This window comes from Neolamprologus multifasciatus, chromosome 5 (assembly GCF_963576455.1).
Source record: "Neolamprologus multifasciatus chromosome 5, fNeoMul1.2, whole genome shotgun sequence".
Taxonomy (NCBI): domain Eukaryota; kingdom Metazoa; phylum Chordata; class Actinopteri; order Cichliformes; family Cichlidae; genus Neolamprologus; species Neolamprologus multifasciatus.
Genome location: NC_140443.1, coordinates 29,165,556 through 29,193,153, shown reverse-complemented (window position 1 = coordinate 29,193,153; position 27,598 = coordinate 29,165,556). Strand labels below are relative to the sequence as shown.

Below are 27,598 nucleotides of genomic sequence, written 5' to 3'. Positions count from 1 at the left end.
CACTTTGGTTTTCCCTGATCCAGAAGGTCCCACCAACATCAGGCCATGTCTCACCACAGTGGTTTCATACAGCTGAATACACTTATTAATATACCCTGGAATGCCCACCAGTTCTGTTATTAACTCACTCAAAAATAAAGACAAAAGAAACAGTTTTAGAAACACTGACCATCGACATCTTTGAGGTTCTTCGCGGTGCAGACATTACGAATGGACTCTTCCAGTGTGCCGTAATTGATCGGCTCCTGTTTTATCTTGGGAAAAAGATCAGACACGATGCCATTGAAGAGCTTCAGGTCGTCCTGTAAAAACTTTGGTACATTGACGTCTTGAATGGCCCGAAGACAAATCAGCTCCTACAGGACAGATTGTAAAATAATATCATTTTTAAATTTGTAATCAAAAGATTTTTCACAGCTCACAAATCTACTTCTAGATACAAACAAGAGAAAAATAAGGGCACCTCGTTCATGTTAGGATTTTCCCTTTTTAGGTTTCCAGCAGCTGAGATCACAGTCTTAACAGCTCTCATACCAAAATCATAATGATCCTTCACAGGACAAAACACAAAGGTCATCACAGAGTTCAACTCTTTGTAACATTATGACTGTACATACAGTTTAATGTCCTATTTGCCAATTTTACAAAGTCAAAAACTAATAAAAACAAAAATGAATTTCTGTTCAAACTGACCAGATTTACTGCAGTTTAGTTAGCTGTTCTCATCATTTAGTAAACAACAAACATGAACATCAATATTAAAGCAAAACTACACAAACCACAAAAAATTACCAGAAAAAAGCAGAAAATTTGAAGACTCTCTACCAATGAGTGATAAAAATGCTCACTGGTAGAGAGTAGTGTATCACTCCCAACTGTGGCAGATTCTGTATAAAATACAATTGATTCAGTTTTCTGCTGTAAATGACACTGGTGGTGCCATTTATAGCATCTATGAGGAGGTATGAAGAGTCCTCTGAGTTCATACCTGAGAGCTCAGCTGTTCAGAGGAGAGTTTGAAAGTTGTTGTGATCTTGTTGGAGAGAATTTTGGCATCACTGAAGCCAAATGAGTATAGGGAGATCTCAGCTATCATCGCATAGTTAGGGACCATCATGGCCACGGGACGAAACAGGGCCTGTGGAAGATGTGATCTCATTTGTTGAACCTCATCAGCTTATCCTCGGTGTTACAATGACACAATTACTTAAGTTCGAGTTATCATGTCAAACCTTGAGATTGTCAGGCAGTTCTGTGCGGCCAGCATAACCAGGATTCATAGTGATGAATACCGCGCAAGAGGGGACAAGAGGGATCTCTACCCCCTCGAACACAAACCTCGCTGCCTAAAAAAATAACATACATAACATGCATAATTATCTCTTATAAAAAGAATTAGGTAATATATATGTATACATATTTAAGTGATACTTAAATCTGTAGCTGGTAGGTAGGGGGGTGTGAAAGTGTAAAAAAGTGCAATCAGCTTCTCACCCGTTGCTGCTGGGCCTTTTGTATAGTGGTGATCTGCTGCGCCACCACGGACAACACTTCAACATCAATACGATTAAACTCATCAAAGCAGGCCCAGGCACCAGAGCTACAAAGTGTGAGCCAGATAAGGAATCACAAATGTACGGTGCTACATTTTGTAACAGCTGAATCATTGTGTCATACCAACAAGCTGTTACCTGGCCAGTCCTTTGAGAAATTTGCCCATTGCAATAAAGTCCAGCTGATCAGAACAGTTGAAAACTACCGTCTGGATCGCCAGAGCCTTTCCAAGGTCTTTAGTTGTTTCTGTCTTTCCTGTGCCTGCTGGACCTGCGGGTGCCCCTCCAAACTTCAGGTGCAGAGCTCCTGTCAGGGTCAAGTAGCATCTAAAAAAGCCAGATTAGTGTTCAAATTGGTGAATGATATTCAGTTAAAAACAGGGTAGAGTAACCTTTACCTGTCAGTGAGTGGAGTGATGACGAGCCGCCCAGAGTTACCAAGGTACTCGTAGCCATACAGAAATTCTGCATTCACTGCGCGGATGTACAAATCACCTTTTGCCCAGTAGTATCTACAAACAGCATCGCATAAATGTAACACTCCTTCTGCACCTACAATGTTTCACATTTACCCCATGAAGGAACTCCAAAGTTCAGAAGTAAAAACAACAGCAAAATAAGAAGGAAACCTTAGTTGGCTAATCCACTCAAAGTCATTGATGCTTGAGACCTCCTGCTCCACCATTTTGGCTGCTACATCTTTAGCATGGACTTCTATGACAATAAGGGCAGACAGCACAGCTCGCTGCATCTTGGAGAGCTGTCCTCGCACAAGCTTCACCAAGTCCCCCAACTTCACAAAAAAAAGGTAGAATGTTAACAATGTTGTTAGACTCTCGTGTGAACAGTGTTCAGTGCAATGAGAGCAATAAAATGGCAATATTTTTGACTGGCTAGTCTAAATCACATCCACACCTGTGTCTGTAGTTGGGGATAAAGACGAGTGGCTAAGTTTCTCTGCTCCAAAGCGTCTGACACCTCAGCGGTCCAGAAGACCTGACAGCCTGCTATCACCACTTGACCAGGCCATGATAACACCCACTCTACACGTGGTTGCTGAGAAAAGAAATCACATAGCATCTTATTGAAATGCCTATTACGTGTGAAAAACAATAAAATTCAGGTTCATGTACCTCATGGTAGTCTTTGAGTGACCGGTCAATGTTATCTCTTAAAGTAGCTTTCATAGACTTCTCCACATCCCTCAGCCAGTCCTCCACATTACCAGTAGGACAAACTGGAGAGAACAGTTTTACCTGTTCCCCTTCTCCAGAGTACATGTGTGTGATCTGCAGGTCTGACTGAAACTGAAGCTAAGAAACGATAGAAATCCAACTTCACTACTTAACTACTTTAGCCATGTTTTGCACATGTTGTCTTAACATGTAATAGTGAGCCAAAGCAAACCTGTGCAATATTCTCGAAGCATTTACGCAGGTGTGGCTGAACTGCAGTGGGATCTTTGGTTTGGGACAGAATCTCCAGGAGCTCATCATCTGACAGGAAGTAAAACCTACAAGCAAATATTTAGGGTGCATCAAACACAGTTACTTTGTTACCTACACTCAAAATCTTTATAACAGGAAACAGGAAAAGGCAGTTTTGAGGGGTTTCCTCACTGTTTGGGATGTGGAAATATGTGATTTACAAAAGCTCTTCACATAAAATTAAAAAAATAAACAATTAATTAAAAAATATATATATTTTTAATGCTGATCCATTTTGTCTGTGTCTTACCTGGGGAATAAACTTCGTTTTGTTTCCAAGTACTCACTGAGACCCTTCTGCACCTGTTCCAAAAGTCCGTTACAATTCTTAAGTTGCGTTAGTAGATGAGCATCTGGAAACAGCTCGATCACCTAGAAACATTCACAAAAACAATCATATATAGTCCACAGCAACTTGTGAACCACCAGTATTCTCTAGTTCCACACAGAACTCTAAGCCTCTCTCTGACCTTTCGATTATTAAAGGCACTTTTCATAATACTCCTCCAATTTTGCTCCATTTGCTGGTATCTTTTTCCTTCTGTAGGCAGCTGCTGATTGATGTCATCAGAACTGAATATGGGTTCTAGGTACAGCCACGAACGCTGGCACATCAGCCACTCCTCCAGTACATCCTGTATACACCAAAAGAGGGCAGCAGCACAACATGAGAAACATAAATCACAAGACTTCCAACAGCTGATAGGTGTCTATGTTGTGCACCTGAATCATTCTGAGCTTGCTCTCCCAGGAGCTGATTCGTGCCTCAAATGTTTTTTTGAAGGGTGACAAGGACATGCTCTGTGTCATGACAATGTGGTCATCGAGCAACTGAGACACTTCATCTGGGCTCGTTAAAATGTAAGTTCCTGTGTTCTTGTAGGGCAAAACATCAATGACTACTGTGGACCACTCTTTTTCCATCTTATCCAGGGCCTGGGTGAAAAGGTATGGGAGAAAAGAGGAAGCAGCATCGGTTTTAGCTAAAAAAAAAATCACACACTGACAGTGTACATAGCCAAAATGAGTAGAGTCCCTAGTGCTTTAAAACAGCAGAAGCATCCCATTCTAAACTACATTTTGCAGATGATAAAAAATATTTTACAAACACTATATGAAACAGTTTAAACAAGGATTCTTGTTCAGCAGCACCTGTTCAATAGAGTATTCTTTCCCAGCCACCTCGGCCACTTGAGCTATGTCATCCACGTACTTCTGTAGGCCAAGCTCCAGGCAGTGAGACAAGGTCAAGTTGGCTTTAGGCATGACTTTAATTTGAGTGCGTTCTGAAAGCATCTGCCAGTGGCGGCTCTTCATCCCTGGGTTCCTTAGTCCCTGAATTAGAGGGACATAAGGACGGAAGTCCTCAATCTTGCTGAGAATTAGATTTGCCACCATTTGGCAGTCTAGAGTTGTGTAAGACACCAAGAAAAGCCCATTAAAAAACAACAATGTCAGTCATATTTTGAAATGGAAGGCACAGCTTTGTGAAGTTTAAATGGTAATACACGTATCACCTACCAGGAATGTCGTTGAACTGTTTAATACATTTGTGGATGGTCTTGTAGGCTTCAGTGACAATGTGCTCAACCTGCTCAGGATCAATGGAAGACAGTGGGTCACAGAACCAGCTTTCACTCCAGCTTAGCCAATCAGAGGTGGTGGTCCATAAATCTCTATAAGGCTGGAAGTCTTTTACAAGCTTCTGCACACGGTCATACTGTAATAAACATTAATGCCCATAATAAATAGATACTCTTTAGTTTTTGAATTAATCACACAAAAATCCTTTAACCCGAGCCACTGTTTTACTTACATTTGTGACTGTCATGCCGAACAAGCGTTCCCTGTTGTTGTAAGTTTGGGCCATAGTTTGGCACTCCTTAAGTTGCTTGCTGCTCTGCCTGACCTTGTTGGCCATCTCATGGGCATGATCAATGCCTCCATGGCTCGCAAACCTAGCAACAATCATCTAGAAACATACAGTGACTACTTTAGAACCATGCAACATCAGTATAATTAGAAGCTCTGTCATATAGTGGACACATGCGCTGTTCTAAGTGTCTGCTTAATAAAGCAAAAAACAATTCAAATCAGTTTTATCTACATAGCACCAATTCACAACAAGAGTTGCTCCAGGGCACTTTATTTTGTAAGGTAAAGACCCTACAAAAATACAGACAAAACTCCAACAAACAGATGACCCCCTTTGAAGACGCTCTTGGCGACATTTGGTATAAAAAACTCAGTTTTAACAGGAAGAAACCTCCATCTAAGAGTCTGTGAAGGTTCTCAGTCATCCAGGTCATCGTAGTCTAAGGAGCTTGGAAAGAAAAGCTAAAAGTATAAAATATAGCCAATTGAGTCGACCTGTAGATCAGCTAAATGCTCCTCAAAGTTGCTCTGCTCGGTTAGATGGATCTTGCGGAAGCACTCCTCATCCTCCAAGTGCTGGGTGGCTACTGGTTCCATTTGGTTGATTATCTTTTGTGGCCATTCAATGGCTTTCCACCTGCACAGATAAGTCACTATAAATCTCACAAAGTCTCCTACAAGGTATCTAAAACAAATTCCCTTTTAACTAACGATAATCATACACTTACTTTTTGTTGACATCATTGTTGGGAAGAGAGTGGAAAAATTCTTCTATGAGCTCGTAGTCTGACAAGTTCTTGGCAAGACGTTCCTGTTTGCAGATTAGAAAAAGAAGGATGGATTCATAAAGTAATTCTTAATTTAATATGTACTACAGAAACACCCACTTCACCCATTCGACCTTGTAACTCTTAAGCTGTTCTGGGATTTGTTTCATCCACTGCCTCTTTTCACTCAGTTCCTCGATGCCAAAGGGTTTCTCACGTAGCTTTCTGTTAATAATTTCACATTCTTCACATGCCTACACATAAAAAAAATAACCAAAAATTAAGAGAAAAACAAGAAAAATGTCATTTCAAGCTGAATTTAAGGATGTCTTTAAAAATAAATAAAAATAAATAAATGACTAAATAAATAGCAATTAAAGTTATTATTATTCATGTTCTCAATAGAAGAAAATATTTAGCCTTACCTGGTCAACCTGAATACGTAGCTTCAGAGCAAGGTGGTCAAGTAGTGCCATGGCTAACTCTTTTCTCTTTTCTGAGAGAGACTTGCGTACCCCATTAACACAAACATGAAATGGACCAATCACTAGGGAGGATGGCAAGGACTGTTCAATTATTCTCTTTTCTTTGAGATGCTGCTGCACCTCTTTTTTCAGTTCTTGGGATGTCATTTCTGCATCACAAGATCTGGTAGCCAAATGATGGGGACATGAGAGAAACAGAGAAACAAGAAAAGCACGAGTTCATTCAGTAATAGGCCACATATCCAACAGACCCACATCTCACACTTGTGAAAAGTGGGCACGTCACTTCAAACATAGACTTACGTGAGAATGTAAGCTTGTATGTCCAAATTGTGCAGCTCTAAGTACTTCTCATACTCAGCAGCATAAGCCCTGAGAGGTATGGTTGCTTGTGTTAGAACATTACGGATCTTCTCCCTCAGTTCGGTTATTTGTGGTTCCTCCAAACGCACTGACTCAAGTAAAGGCTCCCCAACCATAAATAACTTCTGCAACACAAACTGGTACAGGCACATGCAAAACTATTCAAATATCAGTGTCACTTTCAAAATTCATCATTATAAGAGTATATACCCCCATTTCTTTGCATTTTACTTCCAAGGAGCCAGACCTTCTTCTGATTTTCCAAAGTAGTCTTGAGCAATAGTTATCCAGGCTTTCTGAAGGTCTTTCAAAGTTCTTTGGACACTGGCTGCTTTTTATTTATTTATTTATTTATTTTATTTTACAAATTTTAGGGTTAGTACTTATTTTCAGAGAACAATTCAAACATAGAAATGGTGCCTAACTCAAAGGCTGCAAAGGTCCACTTTTAAATTGTATCTTTAGGCATTTATTGTCACAAGTCAAATCAATGAAAAGTTGGACAAAAGAAAAAACGGTAGGCTTAAAACTCTATCTACAGCAGATAAACAGTATCTGAAAGTCACGTAATGTAGAAATAGGTAAAAATACAACAAAGATCTGACACAGGACCTGAGAAATATATCTGGCTCTTGAGTTAATCCATCTAGCTTCATCAGAAATGGTCTAAGTTGAAGGGTGGCTGTCAAGGAGAAACAGGGAGAAAAGGCTGAGGCATGCTGAATTATAAAAGAACTGGACTGAAAATCAGTGACAACAGGTCATATGGAGTGAGTGTCCATCTGTAAGACACAGTGGAGACTCTGTCATGAAACGAAAGACAGCTCACATCCAAGGAGCTTTGAATGTCCTTGAAGAAGCCTGGAAAACTAATCCTGAACACTACACTTTCATAGAACGCCTTTCTAAGAGAGTGCAGACTGTGCAGGAGAATCAAGGTGGTCATAGTAAATACTAATCTTTGAGCTCCTTAGAACTACACAAATTCTCTGTTTTTGTCTTATATACTTTAATTCCATCTATGCTTGAATGTTTCCGTCCCATTTTTCCTAGTAAAATTTGACAAAAAGAGAGAATACTTAAACCTTTTTTTCAAAGTACTATATTTTGAAGCCTCATTGCATTCTCATTTGTAAAGTATGCTGTATTACTCAGGAGATTTGATTTACCCTATTAAGCAGAGGCACACTACGTGTGCACATAATGCTGTTATCAAACAGGTTCACTGTAGATGCTGAAAAATTCTCCAAGGGGGTGCTGTAATGAACCCCACTCTCATCCAGAACCAGGTCCACCAGGAAAATAGGATTCTTCTTTGGCCTAGACATGGATAATTGTTATATTACAGACATAAATAAATATTATAAAAAAATATATATTATTTTAATCAATTATATTTCATTCATTATTACAAAGTCCAAAAAATGGGAAAAGGAAAAGAGAAAGTTGTGCAAATGCATTTTATCGTACTTGTAGTGGCTAGTGATTAGGTCATTCCCCCAGACGAAGTCCTGAGGACACATCAGGACATTGTGGCAGGCATCCATCACGACCTTGGTCAGGCTGACCAGTGAGTTCTTCACAAGGACGCGCAGGGAGTCCTGCATGTTGTAATGCACCAGATTGAGAAGTTTAGACAGCTTAGAAACCTTGTAAGTCTCCCAGCAAGTCTCGTTTATGTTGTATGTTCCCTTGCCCATATTCGCAAGGTTGTACCGGATGCTGTTGGACAGTGTGCTGGTCCAGTTATCTCTAAGAAACAGGGTTATCTGGATAAGGAAAAAGAGGTTAGATTAAGATATTTATATTGGTAAACTTGTAGTAACAAAATTAATAATCTCCTATGAGCTTATTAAATAACTACAGACGCTATGTTGTTTATATGGCTAAGATGTATGTTTTTGTTTGACTGTTCTTCAAGTCAGAACAAAAAAGGGATATGAAGACATTTAGCCAGATTTGCCAGAGCAAACTCATTTTCTGGTGTAAAAACAAAGTACTGTTGAAATTTGAAAAGATCACGCAGTGGCAAAATTGCATGTTAGAGGTGAAAAGTCTGAGATTATTGTGACTAAATCTGTTGCATGTGGATGTCTGGGAGTTTTTTTCTTAAGGCGCAAAACACAGACATTGAATTTGAAACTTTTTTGCACTTGATAGTGAATTGAATTGTCTGTGCTTTGCAAACAGCACAACTTTTGTAAATTACCCATAAAAATGACCACAACTATATTCACTATTTTGGGATTGCACTCACAGGCTAATTTGCCCTATTTAGTAACCCCGGCCGGTAAACAAAGGTTTTTACTTGATACTCTCTCGGTGCAACAGTACCTGAGTATGCGTCTGAGACTGGTCAAGTTCAAATTGATGCAATGGAAGTGGTTTACCCAACATCAAGTTGAACAGCCTCATGTTTTCTACTTTTTTGCACTCATGCCACATTTCAGAAAGCACACAGATCAGCTCTGGCCTAGTTTGCATGGACTTGAAAATAAATGCAGCTCGATTCGCCTCATAGGCAGAGTAAGGAACCGGGACACACCCTGCATAGATAAAACACAACAGTGTTTTGATTCTGAAGGTGTTAGCAGATGCTACATTTCCTTAATTATGACCTGAGTGACCAGGAAGTGCATAATGCTAAATATCTTACCTTGTGAAGGCACATATTCAGGGTCCTTCTGTGGCAGGGTGATATGTGAAAGGTCTTCAGGGCAGCTCATCACTACTTTGTCAAAAATCAAGCGGTTCATTGTACGGTCATAATCCAGTCTGACCTCCTTCTCCAAGCCTGCAACACACGTCTCTAAACTGCACACACAATATTGCATTTATCCATCCTGTTAGTTAGTAGAAAAGCAGATCATACAGAATTAATTAGACAAGATATCACTCACTTTTTCAGCTTAAGGCCAGGAGCTGAGAGGGCACGTTGTTTGATACTCTGGAGACTATCAGTATTGAGAGACGGTGTTTTCCTACAAATGGGCATGCAGTCCACTGAAAAGTGGTAGAAAATAAGTGCCTCTGTTTCCTCTCTGTAGCGGAGGGCAAACTGGACCCGCTCAACAAAGACACGTGGGTCTTCAGCACAGAATAACAGTCTGATCCTGGGTATCCAGTACTTACTGCCTGCTATTAAAGAGTCTGTTTCTATGCAGAAAGAGGGCGACAGATCAATGACATGGTCAGTAACAGCAGAGAGAGAGATGAAGAGACAACACTCTAGAGTTACAACAGTTTAAAGACATTGAAACCAACCAGGGGATTTACTCTGCTTATGCTCTTCATTTATATCAGGACTTCCTTTTTTGTCTGTCTGGTGGACCTTCTCTACCAGATACTGACATTTCTCCGTACAGTAATCAAGAATTCCAACTAAATGCCAGCTGTACTTTGGAGGTGGGCTCGCGCTTGCAGACTCATCTGCAAAAGAACAGAAAAGAGGGATTTAATAACACATTACTACATTTATTTCTAAATTCACTGGTGTCTGTGTTGTATTGTTGTATGGCCACTTATAAATTGCTTCTCATTACCTTTTAATGAATATCTTAAATTAATCCCAAAAAAGGATTAAAAGGAAGAAAAAGTGCCAAAAAACTTGAGCACCACACATTGTTGAAATGCAGTTTACAGATAAACTATATCCTATGTATCATTTGTAACAAACTAAACACCATTTAAAAAAACGGCTGAAGATTCATTGATTCACTGATTTTAAATTGACCTTTGCCTACATAGATCTACAGACATTAGGAGGCCAAGCTCCAACTCCAAACGCAGCACCCAATACAGCAGCTACATGTACATATCTATAATACTTTACCATTTGCAATTTCATCATCTGTAGGTAGCAGGGCTTTTCCAGGAATAGGTTTTCGATCAGGTGATCCTTCAGCATTGCCCAAAGCAAGCCAGTCTTCTGGAGTCCGGCAGTCATATTCTTCATTATCAAACAGCTTAATAAAAAACATGGGAAAGTTTGGTGTATATAACATTATATATAAATATGGAAAGTATTGCAATGAGAAAAAAAAAGTCTAAAAAGAGGGACTTGATTGGACAGTTGTGTAACAGGCTCACCTCCAGTGGGAGGAACAGCGAAATAGGACCGTCTGGTATGGTGTTATTGTTCAATGGTCTTGGCAATAAGAGATCAGAATCTATGCCCTTTTCTGCCAGGAGCTCTTCAACATGTAAATGTAAGTATTCCCTTCGACATCTGTTAGCAACACAGTATATAAAGACGCAGTTATTTCACAGCAGTACTTTGAGATAAAACGACTTAATGACTCTACTAAAAACTGCTGTACAATAAAGGAAAAATGAGCATGTATTGCACACTATATGAGACGTGACCACTGAATCTGGTCTTACAGTATTCAAAATAACCATGACTACAGCAGCAGATGCCATGTGTAGTACACAAAAATAGTACACACCTCTCTATCGCTAATTTGCGGGGAATGGAGCCAGGACGGGTTTTGTAGGGTATTTGGACTTTGGGTTTTTCTCCACCCCGGCAAAAGTATGGATTCTCCGAGAAGAATGAATTATGTTGTACATGTGGTACAAGGCAATCCTCAGCAGCCCATCTGGGCCGATGAGGTGGAGTCTTGGCGACTGCTTTTGAAGTAAACAGAAGTCATATTTTACAGATAGCACAAAATGTTTTGGGATTTTTTTTCTAGGAGATTTAAAATAAATCAATCAATGCAACAATAAAATATCAGATGTCTAAAATGTCATACAGCACTACTCACCCTCCCGTGAGTTATGACCAAATGTCAGCATGGACTGAGGCTCTGACACCTGCTGGGCATTAGGTGTACAAGCCGCAAACACATAAGCAATTACTCAAGAGTTTCTCATTAGAGCAACAACAATCAGTCATTTTAGAGGAATCAGAGAAGCTTTTACCTGGAATTTTAATGTACAGATTGTCTCAGAGAATATTCCCCTCTGATCTCTCATAGATCCTTTTCCCACTTTGAAGACATTGTATTTCTGACGAGTTGAAGGCTTGGGCTCTGGAGGATCTCTGGGTGGATGAGGTACCCCGGGACCAGGAAATCCTGTGTTCTCACTCTTTCAAGCAGGATTTTTAAAAAATGTATGTGTGAGCAATGACAGCTGGGTTTAGTCACCTACTTCTTCAATGATATGATTTAACGAATATTAAATGTGTATGAAAAGTTGAAGCTTTATATGTTGCACATATAAGTTTATACACGCGTTACTAAAGTAGATAATAGTACAAAATGTAAAAGGGAAACTAGACATTACTTAACGCTGAATACACGTTAAACGTACGTTAAACGTTTTGCCCGACTTCAGCTGAAGGTAGTCTTTTAACCCAGCGGTCCCCAACCTTTTTTGCGCCACGGACCAGTTTATGCCCGACAATATTTTCACGGACCGGCCTTTAAGGTGTCGCGGATAAATACAACTAAATAAAACTAGTACCGGTACCGAAAAAAAGAAGATTTATTCATAACACACGTGAAAAGACCCAGGAAAACCGAGTTAAGGGAGAAAAAAAACGATAACAAAATAACGCTAAAAACCGATAAAAACACTGAAAACCATACATTTTACACCCGAGTCTCACTCTCGCGGCCCGGTACCAAATGACTCACGGACCGGTACCGGGGTTGGGGACCGCTGTTTTAACCGACAGGGTGTTAAACATACGCCGGGTGCTTAGCCTTAGCATTCAGCCTTTGTGATTGGCTTTGCTGAACACAATTAACGAGTAGCATTTGGTAATTTAACTCTGTAAGCAAAAGGGGAAAAAATAAGTACGACATACCATATTTTTCAATTCAGTTGCAAGCTGTTACAGGTCTTTTGTGTGTCCACCACATAGCTGAAACTGAACTGTAGAGAATCTTAGTTTCTAAGTGGAAGTACTGTTAGACGCAGCAACGGTTGTCATGGGGACGAAGATGATAGTAGATAGTAGTGGGGAAACTTTAGACTGGTTATTCTTTATTTCCCTATAATAAAAAGCCTTCCCTTCACATGTGTTGGGTAAAATCCAGATTTTAGAAAAGCGCATGACCTGTCGAGCCAGTCAGAATGTGGGACAATGTCTCAAGATGTGGGCCAGGGAGACAAGGAATAAAAATACTGAGTAGTTGCGATGTGAAAGCATCTTGGGTCCTTAATAACTCACACAATATTAGGCTAAAGGAAGAACAATGTTAATTTTCCCCAATAATTTCTTTTCTTTTTTTCTATGTTGTGAACAAAAAGACTATCAGTTATCCATTTAATCTAACCTGCAGTGGCAACGGATGCATGTATGTCTTCCAGGTATGAGTCTCTTCCTGGGTCAAAACTAGCAATAGAGCACACATCTGCTACCCTTTCTTTAGGTTTCCAAAAGTCTCACATATTACAGAAGTTGTCTGTGGCTGATATAATGGAGAGAAGGAAGGTAGATGTGTTTTATGTGCAGAAGACCAGGTGAACGGGGAGCAAAGCCAGGAGCTTTGGATGCGGATTCAAATTGTGGAAGAGAAAGTTAAGAAAGAGTAGGGGTAATCTTGAAGGAAGAGTACGTGAAGGGTTTTGAGGAAGTGATGATATAGGTGTGGTGAGAATAAGGCACGACGGGACCACAGATCATCATTCAATGCATCTTTATTTACACACAACACAACACAACACCACACACACCTGAGTCCCTGTGTTTTAACTCGGCGGGCGTGATTACGGATGCCGTGCAGGTGCGTCCGCCCTCCCTGCACGGCACCACAGACCACGCCCCACCACAATAGGATTGTAAGTTTGAAGCTTAAAATTGGAGATATAATCTTGAATGTTTGAATGCCCCACATCTTGGATATTAGTTAGAACAGAGAGAGGAATTCTAAAGTAAGTTGGATGAAGTGGTAGAGTGTGTCTAGAAATGTGGAAGGACAGATAGTGGTGGAAGGAGGAACATAGGGTGGCATAAGGGAAGCATTTTGTGTATCCTGTGTACAGAGGAAAGAAGAAAAAGGAGATTGGTAGTGAAATGAAGAAGAGTAGAAAAGCAAAAGAGATGAAGAAATTAGAGTACTGAACGGTGAGGTTTATGGCAAAGAAAGATGTGGCAAAGGTGAGGCCTTACTGTGAGTTGTATATGAGGTTGGACACCGAGGAAGGAGAAGAGGATTAGACTTAGTTTTTCTTGGCTAGACTGAGGGATCGAGCTGGAAAGGCTCTGCTTTTCTGGCTGCTTTTAAAGAAAAAAGACCAAAAAAAGAAGCTGCTGCTTCAATAACGTTGAATGTAATGTCTGTGATGATAACATAATGGAATGCAACTGGAGCACACACTCCCCTGACCCTAAATGTTCAATCTTCTCCTCTCACGGTGTAGGAGGTCAGTGTCTCGTTGTAGCTAGGTTTGTGAGGTGATCTAAGTTACTGTACCCAGCTCCTATGAGGCACTGGTCGAGTAAAGACTTACTGACTTGATATGGGTCCTATCGATGTTGTAATTCTGTGCCACACATATCTATCATTTAGGATGGGCTTGCTTAAATGTTTAGCTAGGAGTCTTTTTCTTCATTGTCCTAGACTGAAAAGAGCTCCAAAAGGATGATCTCACACAAAAAGGACATGAAAATAAAAAACTTCCCTAAGGAGCTAAACAACCCACATCTAATGACATTATCATATCAGAGTGCTCTCAGCGCTTAAATCATCCTGACCACAGCAGTTTATTAATGATTAACACATGCCAGAGCTATTGATTACATCAGCGAGGAGATCCGGCCGAGAGAGGTTCCAAAGAAACCCACACAAGAACCACAAGTCTCTGATGAGGTGGTGGTCCTCGAAACAGAGTTGCCTATCAAAGTCTGGCTGACAGTACTGTAGCCATCTTTGGAGCCAGGAGCCCGCCATGGAAATGGGACTTGATTGGACAGATGTGGCCTGCAACTCTCGATGAGTGGAACTGATTAAACTCTAAAAAGCTTTGTTACAGCCTTGATCCACCCTGTATTTCTCATTCTCTCCCAGGAGGCCTCCCTGCTAACTCCAGCAGCCTAGGAGCAGAAGACTGACAAAAGAGATCAGCTGTTAAAAGGACCTGAAGATGAGTCACTTACATAATCACCAGCAGGTATAATCTGTCCTCATCTCTGCCACCTCCCTACTACACTAACAGTGCTGTCATGTTGGGAACACTGTGCCTTTGCCAGTATACTTGCTATTTTACCCTAATGACATCAGCATGGGCTGCTAACTTTAGCTCCTCCTGTAGGCCAGATGTTGGTTGATAGGATCAAACACCACTTATTCCTCCTTCGCTGCCTCATTGTTGGGCAGTCCGGGAAGGCCTTAATGGTTGCACAGATTCCCACATACCTCTTTTCTTATGGAGAAACCACAAATCCAACCACAAAAGTGGGCACACACCCCTGTTAGAGTGTGATTTATTTATTTATTTTTTTCACATTTGCACACTTCAGTGGAAATATACAAAACTATGCTATACCCTCCCAGGGAGCATCGTTAAATGTCCTGAGAGTATGGATAACAAATGCTCGTAAGGGATTATATATATTTGCACATTTAGACTCTGGAGCTCAAACCCCTGGAAACACCGTGAGAATAATTTACACCTAGAACAAACACCCCGTTTCGAAGCCCTTTTTCTTATTTAAAGGGCATCTGATCTGGAAGATAACACCACAGTGGTCAATGAATGTCATGAGTGTCAGTTGGTAAATGAAAAAGACGCACCACGAGGGCAGCAAATGTCACATTAACATGGCCGCGCTTTGTTCCTCTGCATTTTACGAGGGCGACGCCGATACGAGCCACACATGCATGACGCGGTACCCGTGCAGATTTCATTTTTGACATTGCCTGCTCCTATGAGTTACTGTTGTTTAACGGTGACCTTTGCACTTGGCTATGCATTGAAGTTGCCATCATGAGTTGGATGACTCACAGGTGGACTTGGTATGCCAGTAAAAACACTTTTAATGAGTTGAAAAGGGCCTCAAAGCAACAAAGCGGCCCAGAGCCTGCAACTTATGTCGTGGGACCTGAAGCAGCTGCATTTGATTTTTCATTTTCCCCATTTCTAAGCATGACTTCTGAAGGGGGACAGAGTAAAAATACTCAAACCTAAAGATCCATTTGGTTACTTATCCCAAACTCCTAGAATTAGTGTTAATCACGTAACCCTGCTTCATTATGCTGCTTTCTTCATTTCGCTGTTTGCTATTTATGTCACATTTTCATGCCAAAGTAATTTTCTTTGAATTCACTGAAGCTGTTTGAAACATGTGTTTTAACTGGGTGTGTAAATCTGAGCTGGAAGAACGAGAAGGCAGTGAATTGAATCCACAGCACATGTAGTGTGTTATTGTTGTAGAAAACCAGTGTGTGTGTGAGTGGGTGGGCAAAGTAAAAGGTTATCGAGTGACTGTGTCAGTGCTTGCATGCATGTGTTCGTGCATATGTTCATGTGTCGGAGTGACAGTGTGTTTATGTGAGTCACAAACATAAGGAAATAGTGAGTTTCTTAGTTGATTATCATAAACAGATATACCAAAAAAATAAAAAATAAAAATCAGAGACAAAAGATTAAGTGGACAGTATTTAATGTGTACTTTCATGTGTGTATGTGTACAGTATACAGTTTCATCTATTAATAACCCATCAACTTTCAACTGGTGCATTCCCAGCATGCTTGTTTAGAATCAGTAACGAATAGGAGGAGGAAAGCAGAATTATTCTTAAATTTCCTTTTGTTTGTATTTGCCAAATGCTGTCAAACAGAGCACAGATTTTTTAGCACAGCTTTTCCAAATATCCTGGTTTTATTTTGGATGATTACATTATTTCACTTTTCACACAGAAACAAAAGCTGCCAGGATTAAAATCATTAGCACACCCAGTGCTGATCATCAGTTCTGTGTCCTTTTTGCTGGATTACAGCCTGCAGCGGTTAGCTGTAGTTTTCAGCAAGTCTCACACACGCCTCCTGAGCTCTCCTTTCTTTCTCTGAATTAAAGGCAGCATCTTTGTGGTAAAAAAAACTCTTGTTTATTTAATTTGATCGAATGATGTGCTTCCAATATGCTTTCCTAAGGTTGTCCTTAGCATACTTTAGTCTGGCTTGAAGGTGTAACTTCTGCAGAATTGGAGGTCACCCATTACGGAGTTCTCTCTACGGTTCTCTGACTTGGCTAAGTCATTCACTAGTGTTTGGCAGTTGTTTTGGGATCTTAAGACACATTTCAAAACTGACAAGAGATGAAATCTTTTGGAATCCTTTGCTTCCTACCTTTATCAGTCTTGTTCTGCACTGTGTGGCACTCTTTGAATTTCTTGATGATACTTGGAAACGCTGTGATAACTTTGTATATCCGCCTCCTGCTTTGTGAGCATCAGCAAATCTTTTTTCCCCTCAAGTCTAAAGTGATTTCTTTTGTTTTTGGCATGATTATTTCTTAAATGACAGCTTAAACCTTTGCTGATGTTTTTATACTGTGTGTAAATTCAAGAAAACCCTCAGTTTAAACTTGATTTGAGCATCAAAAAGTTAAAGCACATCACTGCACAGCAGCGCTTTATGCTGTGGCTCAATAAAAAGGTCAGTTTTTCAGGAAGCTAATACAACTGGCTTTGGTAATATTTGTTTGTTCTTTCTGAAATAAATTTGTTATTGTGTCAAGCAGAAATGATTTCTGCTTCTAAGGAAAACAAGTATGTTTAGAAATGCTATGCTGAAAAATTCCTTGCACTGATGAAAAAGTATTTGGAAAATTAAAAAAAAAAACATAAAATTTCACAGGGAGGCTAATTTTCCCATTTTCTCTGTATACAGGAACAGTTCTGGATTGTTTCAATTAAGGTTACACATATGTAAGATTATCGCCATAAGTCTTCTGTGAGCAAACACTCACAAATCCACCCATGAGTTCACAGATGCACACATTATTGTTTTGGCAGTGTGCCCCTGGGCTTCCCAGAGGACATTATTTGTCATTCTGCCTCATCTGGCGTCTATCATTTTCTGGCCTGACAACTTAATCTGTGTCATTCATTCCCTCACATCAAAGAGGCACAGTGTAATCTAAACCTATGATGCTGGAACGTAAGCATGCACACATCGTCTCACACACACGCAAAGTAGATGTGCAAATGAACAACAAGTTAGCAGTCTGCCTGTACGCTGTCTGCGCTTGATTAATGTCAATGTGCGACATGAGGACTGTTACAATAAACACCAGTAAGGATATCTCTTTGAAAGCTTTCCACACTGGTTATCATTCTCACAGTGATAACAAATTAAAGCAATGGACCAACTTGGTCCTGCAATCCTGGGGAAATACACCTCTAATCTCGCCATTATATTTGAACCATAGATCTTTCTACCACATTTCAACTGGTGTTTTCAGGATAAAGTATTTAAACGTTGTTGATTGCTAGTAGGATTTAGTGGATGTACTGGGCTATCTATCCTATTTAGTTCATCTTGAAAAGCCTAGAAAAGAAAAGAAATCTGACTCAAAGTTTAAAAAAAAGTCAACATGCCAATTAATTCTAACCCGAGTGTTTAACTCAAGCACACCATGTCTTTTACTGGTTGCCCCTGTGGCCAGTGGATAATGTCATGAAATCCTACCATGTGTTGCCATAGCAAAATGTCCACAACAAAATGGAGATGTTTTAAATTAAGCTGGAAAAAAAAAAGTAAAAGCAAATGAAAGCGCGATCATGTTGGCCTCTGGGCCCATGTGGAGTAAAGTCATGTAAGGAAGGAGCTTAATCCTCTTCATCCCTGGAGATACAAATGAGCTGACATGTAGATCGCAAATAAAGCATGAAGGGAGAAGGAGATGCAGAAGTGTGGACTACATGTGCTTGACACACACATGTATGAACAGCCTGGACAAACACTAAGGGTGAGAGGTAGGGGGTCCCTGTTCTTCTGACCCTGGCTCTCTAACCCCACCGGCCCCCATTAAGCCCTGTAAATGAGAGAAAGAGGAGCAATTAGAGGAGCAGTCATGAGGCAGGTAGGAGATCCCCCTGACCCTTTCAGGCTGGTATTTGACCTCTCACAGCTGGAAGCTTTGATGAAGATACATCTTGAACATTGAGAGAATGTATTTGCTTGGAAAAAGGAGTGCAGCACATGTTGGAAACAGTGGATTGGATTAATTTCTTCTTTTCTAAATTATTTTTAAATATGTTCACACTTTACTACTCATCCTACCAACAAACATACCAAAAAACGAACAGCAGAATGATCATTTTTATTGTCAAAACATTATTTGCAAAAAATGCTGTAAAGAAAAATCTCAGATGGATGTCACTTCATCTATATCTGTTGTAAATTTCTTCCTTCACTCTTTCATCTCTCTTTCCTCTTGCTTTCCACTCTGAGAGCAGCTCGTGCCTGGCAGGCCTGTACACAATAAAGCCTGAGAGGCTGGCCTACATCCACATCACACATCTCACGGTTTCTCCTTTCGTTTTACTCCAGCAGTGCACTACATGCTAAGAATAGTTTTATGGGAGATTAGGGCAATGCCATTTCTGAGGGATTTGCTGTTTTCTGCTAATGCTGGAGACACACAGACACGCTATAGTTTATGACTGCTTTAGCCCAATTTAGAGTCGGTTCTGCATTAACGGCACACATGCAGTTGATTTCACATCTTTTCACAGGTGTCCGTGTGGATTTGTGCGTTTAAGGAGGACGGGTAATGGATATAGCACAGAGTCAAATCATTGCTGTGGTATAGTTGGCTCTAGCACAAGTTCTTATTGCGTCTGAGTGTTATCATTTTGAAAAAGGCTTGAAAATTGTAGGTTTGAGGTAAAAGTTTGCAGCAGAGCTATAAAACATTTTAAAGAGCAACAAGCAATCACCACTGCAAGTAAATTGCCTTTAACTGCTCATTTTGGCTTCAAGGTTCAAAACACATTGGTGGGGGTCTGCACTGTTTTAATGGCTAGAAGTATTTATTGCAATGCAATGACTCCCAGTTTAAAATATCACACACAGTCAGGTGGGCTAGGAAAACTCTGTCAGTCATTTTGAGGGAGACAGATGACGCAGGCACAGATTTCTTCATGGATAATAACTTCCTATGAAATTTGGTGACATAGTTGACTTTGCATTAACAAATTTAAATAGAAATTTTTTGTCCATATTGAGTAAGCTCTCTATATTTGTATTAAAAGAGAAATATATTCTTAAATGTAAATAAATGATCATAAATAATGTCATCTCGAATATTCTAAATCCAGACATAAAGGACAGGAAATGCGCTTTCAAGGATTATTATTTATTGTAGAGGTAAAATAAAAATTAACTGTAATTTTTCTGAAGGTAACAAAAATAATACATCATGGCTGGTCCATGCTAATCTTTCTAATTCCATTTTTTTTTAACTTCACACAACCAGGCAGGCAGTCCTGCAAACACTTTCTATGTCACTGGGGACGTTTATGGAAACCAATCCAATTCTGTGCGACTCATCCGATTTTCCGAGCGCCCCTTTATTTGAAGTTAAGCCATAAAACTGAGGAGACATTGTGTTTATTGTCCCAATTTGTTGTGTGTGTGCGCGCGCCAGGAAGAGAAAATGCATCAAGCTCAGCGAAGAACTGTACGGTATGTTTTTTAAATACCAGAACATGTGTTTATATTCCAGTGTTAAAAAGAAAAACGTCACTGTAATCTATCCAGGCAGCCGGTTTTTAAAGAAGAATTGCCCTTTTCTTGTCCTTCTCATTTGCATGAACGTTCCTTTTGTTGCCAAAATGTCCATCAAGCTGCAAATAACTGCACGAAGGAGTATTCTTGGCTCCCCACTCGGATTTCTTCCCGCTACAGACTTCAAAGAGCATTATGACTTGGAATTAATGCTACTGAAAAGCAAAGGGGCAGAAGCAGATAAAGTAATTAAATAGCCCTATTAAGGTTAGTGAGGGGACCTGGTTTAGCTCGTGTGCGAGACTGACTGACATTGAAATCGCACGTCCCTTCCCTAGAGCGCACGACGCACCACAATGTGGATAAAAGATTGGCAGATTGAAGTAAAATAGGGGTGTTTTATTTGTGTGAGCGTGTGGGTGGGTGGGTGAAGGAGATCCATAAATAGAGCCCACACTCCTCTCTGTGCATAAATGCATGGAGCTTTGGACTTGGGCGGTGCACACAGATGTCGCGTTGGATGGATAATCGTGGAAATGTTTACTTGAGTTTATTTGCATTTTAGTTGGAACAGTATGGAGGACATGAAAGGTCTATCACGTGCAAATTAGCAATATTTCGTTTTAAATTCGCTGCCGAAAGACTGACTTCTCATTTGGTGCACCTGAAACGCACAGTCCGCATCTGTTCGAGAGAGCCGTCCCTGACGATGAACTGAGCCTCAGACGTCTGCACTGTTCCTGGAAGGACATCGAGGAGGAAAAAAAATACTTACTCTTGGATTTATCTGGACACTTTGCGCATTGCGTAATTAGCCAAAGAAATGAGTTGGACTGTTAATTAGGGCACACATTATGTTGGGACCCACCTCTGCGGGGAAGCGTGTGACGCACCGTGCATGTTGTAAACACAGCAGGGACGAGGACAACGCTGTCTAATATGCTCGGGACACCTCGACATCTGATGCTGGTGGCTCTCGGTTGGCTATTTTTGGTTGTGATGCGCGGCAGCGAAGCAGGTGAGGCGCATCATCCGTTTGCAGTGATGCTCTTATTTCTAAAAAAAAATCAGCAGCGACCTTGTGCCCTCTATTTCGGGTTATGTTTCAAGTTATTGTAAAGAATGTAAATTTCAATGACACTGAAGAACTCGCTGTGTTTTTAGATCTTATCCCAAATGTAAAGCATAAGTTACGCTCGCTCCTGATGCATTTGATAGTCTGACAGCTTTGTGTCCTTCCATTACATGTAACCCGAGTCTTAACGCTGTCCAGTCGGGAGGGCAGGACAGGATTCTGTGACAGCACAGCGGTCAGGCAAATTAAATATTCATGGAAAACGTAATGAGCAGCACTTTGGCTTTGTCCGCAATGCCATGTGTTGGAAAACGCACTGGCAGCACGGACATCGCCAGATCAAAAGAACGATCTGTATTGCTCAGTCACGGAATAAACATTTTCCACTACTGTCTCACACTCTCACTGACTCTCATTCACCCTCTGCCTCAGTTTCTAGTTGCCTGGACCGTGCCTGTAGTCCGCCCATAGGAAACCTGGCAAGTGGCAGGACCCTGTTCACCCTCTCCAACTGCTGTGGGAACAGCACATCCCAGCATCCTCTGTGTCCCCAACCTTCTGTCAGTTCTCAGGCCTGCTCTCAGGATCCTCACCCAGCTCTTCACATGACTGATGACCCTTTCTTGCATCCAGATACCTGGTGGGCATCAGGTGGAGGTAGAACCATGCGGGGGCAGCAGGATGAGATACGTTTAGACCTGGAAACGAAATTCTATCTTACTCACTTGGTTTTGGTGTTCAAGTCACCGCGGCCTGCTGCCATGGCCATTGAACGCTCAGTGGACTTTGGAAAGACGTGGGAAGCTTTAAAGGTTTTTGCATATAACTGCAGCTTAGAATTCGGTTTGCCTGATGACTTTGATCAGCCAGGGTCACCGTGTACATCCCGCTATACTGATGCTGCACCCTGCACGGGTGGAGAGGTAGAGGATATTTGGATATAATGCATTGTGCAAATGTTTCATTCAGTGCAGTTTAAAGCTATGTTTCTCCTTCTAGGTCATCTTACGTACTCTAAACCCCAGCAGTGCTATGACACTCGACCCCTACAGTCCAGAGGCCCTCTCTCACCTGACCATCACAAATCTCCGTGTCAGACTGCTAAAGTCCCAGACCTGTAGCCCAGCTCTGACCCCCCCAGGACGCTGGACAAGCTTCACATCCTCAGTCCACACACCCCCGTCCAGTTCAGAAAACTCTGCTTCAGCACCTTATGCTATTTATACTTTACTGGCAAGAGGCACCTGCCTGTGCCATGGACATGCTGAGTATTGTGTACCACACAACAATGGAAACAAGGAAACAGAGGACAGTAACATGGTGAGCATTTTATCCTGCATGTATGTATGCTTGTATCAAAAGGAAAAGATAAAACACTGAAGTGAAAAAGGTACAAAAATAATTAATTACACACTCAGAATATTGGTTTAAAGAGATTAGATTAGGTCACAGCTAAAGGTCCTTTAAATTTACACTTTACATTAACAGCCTTGACATATTTTATGGTTCTTTGTACAGCAGGCATCTGCAACAAAATCAAATGTAGATGAAGATGTGTCTTCCAGGTGTTTGGTAGGTGTCTGTGTACTCACCACACAGCTGGAGATCACTGTGACAAGTGCGCCCCGCTCTACAATGATCAACCTTGGAGGCCTGCCAATGGAAGCAGTGCGGAGGCCAACCCATGCCAGAGTAAGTGACCAACAGCAGCTCCGTACAGCTGTTACGTATGTGAGATGCTGTTTTGCTGACAAAGCACGGTGGCACGGTGGTTAGCACTGTTGTCGCACAGCAAGAAGGTCCTGCATCAGGCCGGGGTCTTTCTGTGTGGAGTTTGCATGTTCTCCCCATGTTTGCGTGGGTTCCCTCCGGGTACTCCGGCTTCCTCCCACCGTCCAAAGACATGCAGCTTGTGGGGATAGGTTAATTGGATAATCCAAATTGTCACTAGGTGTGAATGTGCGAATGAAAGTGAGTGCGAATGGTTGTCTGTCCCTGTGTGTTGGCCCTGCGACAGACTGGCGACCTGTCCAGGGTGTACCCCGCCTCTCGCCCTATGACAGCTGGGATAGGCTCCAGCGCCCCCCGCAACCCTGAAAAGGATAAGCGGAAGCGAATGGATGGATGGATGGAAAATAACAGAGAGGAGAGAAGATTTTAAAGCATGGGGGGGGGGGGGGGGGGGGGGGATGTGAATAGTTAGAGGAGGATGTGGTGGAATGCAGGTTGTCTACTAGTTGCAGAGTTGGTGGTACAAACCCCAACTCCTCCTGACCAAGATACTGAACCAAGCATTGCTCCAGATGGGAGGGTAGTAACATGCATGGTTATTTGTGTGTGAGCGTGAATGAGTAAGACAAGAAGCAATCGTGTTCACTTGCCTAAAAAAATTAATGAGTCCAAACCTTTTAAATTAAATACACAGTTGAATGTCTTGGTTACTTTAATTTTAAATTGGACCATGCTAAGTGTGTTACCTGTTCACTTTCTCTCATCTCTCTCATCGCTGTGACATCACACATCCTCACAACCAAAGAGTGCGAGTGCCATGGTCACGCAGCTACCTGCCACTTCTCTCAGCGGGCATGGCTTTCCTCTGGCAGACTCAGTGGGGGTGTGTGTGAGGACTGCCAGCACAACACAGCGGGGCGTAGATGCCATCGCTGTCGCTATGGCTACCACCGCCGCCCATCCCTGCCCCTCAGCTCCCCCCACACGTGCACACGTAAGAGTCAAAAGGCAGAGGGGTGTTTTACTGTGGCATTGGGTTGGCTGACATGTCTATAGCTTTTATTAGTAAAATAGATTTAACATTGGGGAAGCTTACAAATGCTATAGCTCCATCTGCTGGCACTTTTCTAACTGTTTTAATTAACTTAATTAACTTTTGTCACTCAGGCTGCTGGTGTGATCCTCAGGGTTCTTTTCCTTCTCCACCTGGAAAGGAGGAACCCTGGTGCCACCCTAGGAGTGGCCAGTGCCACTGTAAATCTGGTGTAGGGGGCACAAGCTGCAGCCACTGTCTACCTGGCTACTGGGGCTTTGGAGGGGAGGGATGCAAACCTTGCACATGCCCCCACCAATGTGATCCATTCACTGGCCAGTGTCTCCACAGGTAGATATTTTTCACTTATCAGACTAAATTTAATAAATGATGAGTAATTGATAATAATCACATGCTTTATTCCACTTATACAGCTACACAAATAAGCAAATGTTAAATGTGCCCATTGGTGGGAAAATACCTGATTTGGATCATTTTTTGCCAACTGAAGAAGAAACACACTTGTCTCAGGAGCTCACAGTCTCTGCTCTGCATTACACAGGTGATGTTAATCTGCATTATGATGAATAACGCTGGTTCAACCATTTTTATCCTATATACAGAGCATAACTCTGTTTCTATACACAGGGAAGTGTAGCTGTAAAGAGAAAAAGCTGAGAAGTGCGTCTGAGCTCTGCAAGACCAAACATGATTATGGTAAGCAACAAAAGGTCCAGCCTTCACTCGATTAAAAAAACATTACATACATCTACAGTTTGGTTTAAGGTTCAGAATGATCTCTCTGTTTTCTTTCTTTGTGGCCTGTTACAGTCATCAAGGCCAATGTGTTGTCTGCTCATGACAAAGGCAGCCATGCCGAAGTTCACGTCAAAGTTCGCAAGGTCCTTCGATCAGGTCAGGTGGCGCTGCGCTTAGGAATCGCCAGCATCTATCCTCTGTCCTGGACCAGCCGTGGCTGCACATGCCCCATATTAAACCCAGGTAAGAAATGTTTCAAGCAAATCTTAAAAGGCATCTGCAAAACCAACTATTATCCCCCATCAATAACAGTAAAGCAGGGATGTTAAACCTAGAAGACTCCAATACTTATACCAATACTAAGAATATGACTTATTGATATATAGAATCCAATTATGCTATTTGGCGATTAGACTGATGCCCCAATAACAGCAGAATGAAATCCCAGTAGTGATAGCCATTTGGGCAGGATGCCCAGAAGTCTAGACACTGATAGTGGTGGTGACGAAAGGATGGAGGATTGGATGAAGGGACTTGTGTGAGGCAGAGATGGCGAGGAGGTGGGTTGCACGAAGGAGTCCAGAAGGGAAAATGAAAGATTTAAAGTACACAGAGGGGAGGCTGACTGGTTTGAAGAAAGATGGACTGGACTACAGCAACGATGTCAGCATTGAGTTTCACAGCGGTAGGAAGTGGAAATGGTGTAATATATACAGATGTTCCTTATTATGCATAAGCTTCATAAACAATTACATGACAGATAATCTACCATTTATCACAATCTAATATAAACATTTTATAAAAATGGTTTTGTTTAGTTTTTTTTACATTTTTAAACAAATAAATAAAATTGGCCAATTAATTAACGAAAACATTATGCTTTATAATTACCATCTGGGCAATTCAAGCCCAAACTGTCATGCTGACAGATTTCTTTCATATGTGGCCCACTGAGTTTGAGATCCCTGCAATAAAAATACTCACGTTTTAGACTGAATCCATATACAGTATCTTTATTTTTTTCTCTCGCAGGTATGGAGTACCTGCTTGCAGGCAAAGAGGAGCGTGGAACGGGCCGTTTGCTCATCACTATGCAGAGCGTCGTGGTTCCATGGACACCTCGTGTAGGTCTGATTGTGTCAAACAGCCTGAGAAATGGATGCCGCTGATCTATATGATCTAAATATGAGGAGGAATGCAATCCAGAAGGATTCTACAAGATACTCATGAGTGAGTGACCAATTCAGATAGTGGACTGAAAATCCAGGAGTCAAACTTGTCAAAGTCATTGAGGCTTCATAACTGAAGAGAAGCATCAAACATGTGCATAAGAGAGTGAATGGATGTTAAAGTGGTCTGACTTAAGGTGCTGTACTTGATGTTAAAGACCTAATTTGTATAAATAGTTGATTTTATTTTTGCTTGTTTTTCCCCTTATAGTCAGATTCATTTTGGATCTGGATAGCTACTGCAAAAATACTTTGATTTGTTAAGCTAACAAATCTTCCTGTAATACTACATCTCCTTTTATTTAATTAGCAGAAAACCAAGTGTGAAATACTGCAATTAACATATAAACATCAGGCACATCATCAGCTACACCTGCTCATATAGAAAATATTTCATCAGCCAATCATGTGGCTTGGACTCTGTGAATTTAGATATGCAGGAAGATCTGCTGCAGTTTAAGCATAGCAGAGAGGAAGGTGGTTTTAGTGACTCTGAACATGAGCCAGGTGTGCTGATCTGACGTGAACCCATGGATCTATAATTCAGGGGTGTACTGTGTGGGGGGCTGATTATTGATATCTTTTAGTTCCATTTGAGCAAAATTCAAATGCCACAGCCTACTCCAGTAATGTTGCTGACCACCTGCACCCCCTTATCGTTTCAGTTTACTCATCTTTTAATATCTACTTTAAGCAGGACAACAAAGTTCATATAATTTTAGCCTGCTTTCATGACAATGAGCTGAAGTAAGTGCGTCAGTAGCCTGCAGAGCCACCAGAGTGCAGCCAAATGTGAATGTTGCGCTTACCAACCTGCAACAACTGCGTAAAACTATGATGTCAATAAAAAACGCAAAACTCTGGGACACTGCCAGCACCTTGTTAAATCTGAGCATTGAAGAATGAGCACAGCCGACTGTCTAATAAATATAAATGTTTATCCTACAAGAAACTGGGACACTGCCTTCTCTCTTTAGAATGAAAGTAAAATGGAGATTGAAAATGTTAGGCAATCATTTTAATCTGGAAAAACCACGAGTGGTGACCACAGCATTCAAGCGAAGACTCGTGATTGCATTAAAATGACAAAAACATTAATGCATTCACGGGTGAATATGACAGGCCAGACAGAAAACTAACAGAAGAGATGACCAAACTAACAGTTATAGATGGAGACTCAGTAGGTTTATACATGATGCCAACAAGTCAGAAACAGAACATCTAAAACAGCACAGATGTTTCAACAGCTTTCTTGTCGATTATTTCTGCTTTGGTCTCAAGTGGTGGAAAACAAGTTGAAGTGCTGAAAAACCTGTCTGGGGTAAAAATAAAGCTGAGCGTCACTCAAATCAAAAGATCTACCTCTGATTTCTTAGATGGACTAATATAAATGCTTAGTTATACTCCTACACAACTGACCTCGGGATACAATTACAAATACTGAAATTCTGATTGGCGTGAGAACAAGCAGCAAGTGATGTTTGCACTGCATAAAAATGAGCATTTCGGCTGATGTCCCTGAAGCAAATCACTTGGCGCACTGTCAATA

The 27,598-nt window shown here is 41.2% G+C and overlaps 2 protein-coding genes across 5 annotated transcripts in view; one reads left to right on the top strand and one right to left on the bottom strand.

Annotated features, from left to right (window-relative positions):
• dnah1 (dynein, axonemal, heavy chain 1) overlaps positions 1–12,472 on the bottom strand; it is a 28,904-nt gene extending 16,432 nt beyond the window's left edge. Inside the window, exons 1-35 of one of the 3 annotated variants that reach the window (XM_085158680.1) lie at positions 12,349–12,472; positions 11,457–11,624; positions 11,300–11,351; positions 10,979–11,162; positions 10,620–10,758; positions 10,363–10,495; positions 9,795–9,959; positions 9,431–9,686; positions 9,187–9,344; positions 8,865–9,076; positions 8,001–8,299; positions 7,700–7,850; positions 6,471–6,667; positions 6,108–6,330; positions 5,817–5,936; positions 5,644–5,726; positions 5,411–5,552; positions 4,857–5,012; positions 4,562–4,760; positions 4,193–4,446; positions 3,764–3,976; positions 3,511–3,675; positions 3,291–3,412; positions 2,961–3,066; positions 2,687–2,866; positions 2,469–2,609; positions 2,183–2,346; positions 1,952–2,065; positions 1,692–1,880; positions 1,495–1,600; positions 1,233–1,346; positions 989–1,138; positions 464–550; positions 170–356; positions 4–95 (exon numbers count right to left, since the gene is read on the bottom strand). In XM_085158680.1, coding sequence (XP_085014806.1) covers positions 4–95; positions 170–356; positions 464–550; positions 989–1,138; positions 1,233–1,346; positions 1,495–1,600; positions 1,692–1,880; positions 1,952–2,065; positions 2,183–2,346; positions 2,469–2,609; positions 2,687–2,866; positions 2,961–3,066; positions 3,291–3,412; positions 3,511–3,675; positions 3,764–3,976; positions 4,193–4,446; positions 4,562–4,760; positions 4,857–5,012; positions 5,411–5,552; positions 5,644–5,726; positions 5,817–5,936; positions 6,108–6,330; positions 6,471–6,667; positions 7,700–7,850; positions 8,001–8,299; positions 8,865–9,076; positions 9,187–9,344; positions 9,431–9,686; positions 9,795–9,959; positions 10,363–10,495; positions 10,620–10,758; positions 10,979–11,162; positions 11,300–11,351; positions 11,457–11,624; positions 12,349–12,351 — 5,424 coding nt within the window. In that variant the 5' untranslated portion in view covers positions 12,352–12,472. Of the gene's footprint in view, positions 1–3; positions 96–169; positions 357–463; positions 551–988; positions 1,139–1,232; positions 1,347–1,494; positions 1,601–1,691; positions 1,881–1,951; positions 2,066–2,182; positions 2,347–2,468; positions 2,628–2,686; positions 2,867–2,960; positions 3,067–3,290; positions 3,413–3,510; positions 3,676–3,763; positions 3,977–4,192; positions 4,447–4,561; positions 4,761–4,856; positions 5,013–5,410; positions 5,553–5,643; positions 5,727–5,816; positions 5,937–6,107; positions 6,331–6,470; positions 6,668–7,699; positions 7,851–8,000; positions 8,300–8,864; positions 9,077–9,186; positions 9,345–9,430; positions 9,687–9,794; positions 9,960–10,362; positions 10,496–10,619; positions 10,759–10,978; positions 11,163–11,299; positions 11,352–11,456; positions 11,625–12,348 lie in introns of those variants that run through there. The other 2 variants (XM_085158681.1, XM_085158679.1) reach the window with 2 other exon arrangements.
• A 7,587-nt stretch (positions 12,473–20,059) lies between these two features.
• On the top strand, positions 20,060–27,518 carry LOC146519016 (netrin-4). 2 transcript variants are annotated; one of them, XM_085160167.1, is made up of 10 exons: positions 20,060–21,240; positions 21,730–22,220; positions 22,297–22,617; positions 22,863–22,989; positions 23,834–24,022; positions 24,196–24,412; positions 24,496–24,623; positions 24,710–24,778; positions 24,893–25,063; positions 25,853–27,518. In XM_085160167.1, exons 1-10 carry the CDS (start codon positions 21,162–21,164, stop codon positions 25,987–25,989), a joined length of 1,929 nt encoding a protein of 642 aa, XP_085016293.1. In that variant the 5' UTR covers positions 20,060–21,161; the 3' UTR covers positions 25,990–27,518. The 2 variants fall into 2 exon arrangements, with proteins under 2 accessions (XP_085016293.1, XP_085016292.1); XM_085160166.1 differs by lacking the exon at positions 20,060–21,240 and having other exon boundaries at positions 21,257–22,220.
• Positions 27,519–27,598: the final 80 nt, after the last annotated feature.

Bases quoted from the DNA above. Each gene is read 5' to 3' on its own strand.
- LOC146519016 (XM_085160166.1), top strand. From the start codon at position 21,597: ATGTGTTGGAAAACGCACTGGCAGCACGGACATCGCCAGATCAAAAGA. The intron at 22,221-22,296 runs GTAGAGGATATT...TTCTCCTTCTAG, and splicing joins CACCCTGCACGGGTGGAGAG to GTCATCTTACGTACTCTAAA. The intron at 24,023-24,195 runs GTAAGAGTCAAA...TTTGTCACTCAG, and splicing joins CTCCCCCCACACGTGCACAC to GCTGCTGGTGTGATCCTCAG.